At 36.3% G+C, this 5,399-nt stretch overlaps 1 protein-coding gene across 1 annotated transcript; it reads right to left on the bottom strand.

Moving 5' to 3' along the window:
• Positions 1 to 4,881: 4,881 nt before the first annotated feature.
• On the bottom strand, positions 4,882 to 5,396 carry LOC108376508 (molybdopterin synthase catalytic subunit-like). Its single transcript, XM_017632732.1, has 2 exons — positions 5,265 to 5,396; positions 4,882 to 5,203 (listed from the first exon to the last, which is right to left on the bottom strand). Exons 1-2 carry the CDS (start codon positions 5,394 to 5,396, stop codon positions 4,895 to 4,897), a joined length of 441 nt encoding a protein of 146 aa, XP_017488221.1. The 3' UTR covers positions 4,882 to 4,894.
• Between the last annotated feature and the right edge of the window lie 3 nt (positions 5,397 to 5,399).

Here is a 5,399-nt window from a genome sequence, read left to right as displayed (position 1 = left end):
ATTTTGTGAACTAGTAACATTTGCAGAGACTTTGGAGAAAATCCATCTTCGCGTTTTTTGATAAATTTCATTCCAAACTTCAATCGCCCTTTCCCATAACCTGCCGAAATTAACATACGACAAACTTTTAACCAGGGGACGGTAGGATTTTCCAGATAATAGGTTCGTTCCCTAGCGATCCGAACCGCTTCCGGTGATTAGAGAATAAGCGAAAAATTTGGTCTCAAAAATGGAACAAAGTCCAGAAGAACGGGAACGCTAAAAACCACATTTCGTGCCCAGAATTTGAGAATCAGCTGATTCGCGTTGTTTTTGTTTTTTCACTTAAATGCAAACACTTGGAAATTGAACTTTGGCTTCACAAATTCAACTAAGATTTAAAATACATCAACAGGCCATTCACTATTCGTTAAAAGCACCAAGTAAATTCAGACAACATGAAAACACAAAAAAGATGATATGCACTTTTACACTTTATCCATTTTTACCCGGAGCTGTTTCGGGTAGGAAGAAGAAGACACTTGCGATCCAATATGTTCCAATTTTCGCTCTCAATTACCCATTTGTTGAGTACGGGTATGATTTCTGGGCTATTTTTTGGCACCCGCGGGATCACTCGTTGCGTACAGGAAAGACAACAACAACAAAATATGTTGTTAACAAAATTGTACAAAGGTTAATAAAATACTGCAACTGAGCTAATTATGTTTCTAACTGGCCGTCTCCATAGGATAAAATTTATTGCTATCCAACTGTGATTTTGGTCGCTAGATATAAGTTATATCAGTGGCAATATTTGCGTGGGCTCTTTATATTTTGATATAAGCATTTGTAAGATAGCTTCTAAAACGCATTTTTTCCGGTTTAAATCACTTAAAAATTTAAAAAATATACTTGTTTGCATCGAAGTACATAATGACAAATATTGGCTGACTTCTAAAACGTCAATTGCTTTGCATACGTACAAAGTATAAGGTTGTATAACATCGAACTACAAAATATTGACAATGTGTACTGTTACAAAACGTAGCCGAAAAGCTATCGAAACGCATCGCTAGAGCAATCAGCGCATCAGAAACAAAGTGGATGCTTCCTTTGTTATTGGTTAGCATTGGTGCATAGAAATAAAAATTGACAGCAAACAGTTCAATTTTTGCTTTTATAGCTTAGTTTCACACGCTATCCGAGCTGCTCCGGTAATTAGAGCGTAAAAATAAGTTACTCTCTCACAAGCGTCAAAAATGTGTCAACACGTGCCAAAAATGCCTAGAGCGTGAGGAACGCACAACACCACGTTTCGTGCCAGGAATCAACAAATCAGTTCTAAACAATTATTTTACGTGTATATATCTTATATGGCAAATGTAATTATCAAATGACTACATTTTCTGAAAATTCTGTAGTGTTTTCCACTTTTGTGTTTTATAAAATTTGCTTTCGGATTTAAACTACAACATCTGTTATTTCACATTTATTGGCACATCTGTGCCCGAGAAAAAATGCGGGCTGTTTCGTGTACAAAGAAGAAGACATTTGCGATCCAAAAGTGAAGCACATGATTCAATAATACAAAGTTAGATAATTATTGACAGCCACGGTTTGACATTCCCTTACAAAAGGCTGCATTTAAGAAGGACAGAGAAAGGGGAAGAATGCAATCCCTTGTTGCAAACATGGTACTAGAAAAGTACGCAATTAGTAGTAGTTTAAAATTCTAATGTACTTGCAGGAAATCTGGCAGTTTAAACGAAATATTGAACGAAATATTAATACATCTACGTGAATTACGTAATTCATGTGCTATTTAGCTGTATTAAAAATGCAAAAGGACTCAAAATTAAAATAAAACTACTATGAGATTTATGTACACATACAATTTAAAAACAATTTATGTTTTCATTAGTGAAATGTGCTTCATATGCATATATAAATAAACATATTGCACAAAAGCTTATACTTCTATTTCACAGCAAAGCTACACTTTTTCCAAGTGAATTTGCAAAGAAGCAACACTGTGCCACTACTAAGGGAGCGGTGCGAGAGAGACAACTGTCAGTTTATCGAACCTTGTATTATTGAATCATGAGTGAAGCATATTGGCTCTCTATTACCCTTTTTTTTAGCGTGAGGAACGCTTTCTAGGCTGTTTTGAGCACATGCAGGATCCCGCGGGCTCGTGTGGAACAAGCCTTATATTAAAATATCAATAATGGTACCGCCACGACACGGTGCAGCGAACAAAGGTGGCGCCGTCAGTGGTACCGCTACTTTGGTTTTGCCGATTTTGACACTTGTGGTAACTTGTAAATAAACCTTTGTTTACAAATCAGCGAAAGAGAAATTTGAATTATAAGTGAAAAATCAGTTTAAATTGTGTTAATTTGCAATTTGTGAGTGATTTTTGAGATGAAGACTGCGTAAAAACTAATACAATGAAGTGACGTGTGTTAAATTGCGACAGCCGTCAAGATGCAAGAAGCGTAGATGCTAGTGTAGCGCTGGAACGACTCACTGCATCTTGTGTACCTAGGGCACGGCAAAGCCGTTCTCAAAATGTTTCTTTATTATTACATTAACAGCCTTTCCTCACAATGATTTTGCTTCTGCTCCAAGCAGCCTCCATTAGCAAGTTAACCAATCAATCCCGCTGAGATGCCGCAGTTTTCTGCAGCAGCCTTAAATGCAAAGCAATGGAGTGCACTAAAACGTTTACTGAAGCAGCCTCAATTGCAAAGCAATGGAGTGCACTAAAATATTCACTGTTCTCTAATAGATTAGGTGAAAAATGCAATATTTTCGCATTTAGCAAAATTAAAACACGTTTTTCGCTGTAAAGTGAACTGCTTTGGCAGTCTCAACTCGTTCTTCTTTTCGCTCTATTCTTTGTTTACTTGTGGTACACAAATGTCAACGCCCAGGACGGCGCAATCTTGTATTCTATCATTCTTGCCGCCACGAAGCTTTCGTACAAATGAAAATGTAGCTGTCAAACTACCAAATCGCCGGCAATATATGGCAAAATATAAGCTCTGATATAGGGGAGATTAAGATAACCGGAGCGACAAATTTTGACTTTGCAATTAGAAAGCTGGGCTTCTCTACTTTTCAAATATACCCGCTTTTAGGGGTCGGGGCCTTCTAGTTTTCAAGATATTTAGTGTTGAAAGTTATTTTTTAGATTTTTTTTTAATATTAATATCGTATGAACTACATAACCGATTAAAAAAATTAATGTGTCAAAATAAAGGTAATTTACTTTTCTCTCAGCTCATGTATCTAGTTTATATTATTTTTCATATCTTAAGGCCCAAAATATTAATAAATTAAAAAAATCTGCTAATTTTTTTCATAAAATTACCTTTTACCTTTAATTTGATATAAATATTTTATTATGATCTGCTTTTGAGGCTTAAGCAGTGTTTGCATTATTCAACTTTGCGTTCAACAATTGCGTTCAACTCAACGCAGGGTTGACCAACTTTGTTGAAAGCGATTAGTTGAAAGGCCATTCAACCAAAAGTTGAATGCAAAGTTGAACAATGCAAACACCTTTTTATGGCGAATATTTTGATATTTTTTCATATTTTGATATTTTTAGCCATTCAACTTTTTTTTCGTGCAACCCTGCGCTGAGTTGAGCGCAAATGTTGAACGCAAAGTTGAACAATGCAAACACACTTTTAAGAATTCAGTGATAATAAAAAATTAGAATGCGTTTATAAGGAAGTGACAATCTTTTGGCTGCGTTTCTTTATACATTCCGGATAATCCCATTTCACAGCCGGAATAAACAGAATGCGTTTGAAATATACGTCAACATATCAACAGGAACGTTCTAAAGAATAAATAAACAAAAAAGCTTATTCCAAACGTTCAGAATGAATAAAGAAATGCAGCCTATATTTACTGTAGTTTAGTCACATAAGGTGCGGCAACGTAGAAAGGAGAATTCTAGTCGAAAGCCGCCTACGCAGAAAGGTGATTTCTGCTAAAAGTGTTCATCCCGTTCTCTTTCGCAACACAGAATAGAGAATTCTACTTAGTGAGGGTTAGAATCCCTAAGTGCGGCCGAAGGCCGCCTACGTTTTGTTTAAATACTATGTTTAGTACGGACTGAAGACATGATGTTGTATATCAAATGAAAGCTTCCCTAAGAGAATAGTGTGATGGAAACTAATACGTTCTCATTTATCTTACTAACAACATTTGCAAATTTTTCGTTGGTTAAAAAGAGACCATTAAATAAGGCCATAAGTTAGAGGAAAACGGAAGATCACATGTACACAAATGTTTACATCAGATTTTTCGCTTTGCTTGACAGTTCAAACTTTGACAACAAAGCGCAAAACGCAGAGGGTATGCTACAATAATCGCTTTGACNCTGTTCTTGCAGGGTTATGCCCTTATTCATAAACAATAAAGTAGCTTTATAAAAGGTTTATAAATGGAAAAATGTATGAAAACGTCAGTTTATAAAGCTCTTTAAACTTACTTTATTTTTTATGAATAAGGCCATTAGTGTTTAGCCGAGCTTCCGCTCCGATTTATGGCGTGCATGTTATTACACAAAGGGGAGGGACCTACAGCTTTACGTCGACTTCGAACTGCGATTGTATTTTTATTATAAGCAGAAATGCGCTCGGAGGCTTGCCTTTGCCTTCCTAGAGGCGCCCGCTATTAGAAAAAAACACTCATAGATACCCAAAGACATGCGAGTTTTAATGGGTTTACGGGTAAAACGGCTTACTTGTGTGAAATTAGGTAGCTTATGTACAACTATGTAGCGTACGGCAACAGCTCCCTGCAAAATCCTGACAATTGCTGTAAAGCTTGAAGTGTTTGCGTAAGACTTATTATATTCAAATAAAAATAAAACTTTAACATTACACAAAAGTCACTCAACCCACTGACACTCTTTATTTTCCTTCCAATCTGAATCTCCATTGTCATACATTTCCTTTTTCCAAATGGGCACTTTTTTCTTTAATTGTTCAATTGCATATGCTACTGCGTCTAAAGAAGCCTGTCTATGAGGCGATGCGATTGCTACAACGACACTTGCTTCTTTGGGCGCAACTAAACCAAGACGATGGTACATTGCAATATTCATTATATCCTGCCAACGTGAACGTAGTTCTGCACATATATTTTGTAGTTCTTTATAAGCCATTGGTTCATAAGCTTCATACTCCAGCGAACATACCTGTGGGAAATTCTTGGCTAATACAAACGAACAGAAGTTGAATTTATTTTCAAGTACTTACCGTTTTACCTTCAAAAGAATTCCGAGTAGTACCTACAAATAACGAAATCGCACCACACTTCTCATGCGATACCAAAGTGCTTATCGCACCCACGTCAAGAGGCTCTCGGGTTATCAGTAAAAAATTTGCCATTGT

Source organism: Rhagoletis zephyria, unplaced genomic scaffold (assembly GCF_001687245.7).
Source record: "Rhagoletis zephyria isolate East Lansing unplaced genomic scaffold, Rhagoletis_zephyria_1.1 Rzeph_scaffold_10573, whole genome shotgun sequence".
In the NCBI taxonomy this organism is placed as follows: domain Eukaryota; kingdom Metazoa; phylum Arthropoda; class Insecta; order Diptera; family Tephritidae; genus Rhagoletis; species Rhagoletis zephyria.
Note: the sequence above shows the minus strand (reverse complement) of the source record. Positions and strands in the feature narration are given on the sequence as shown.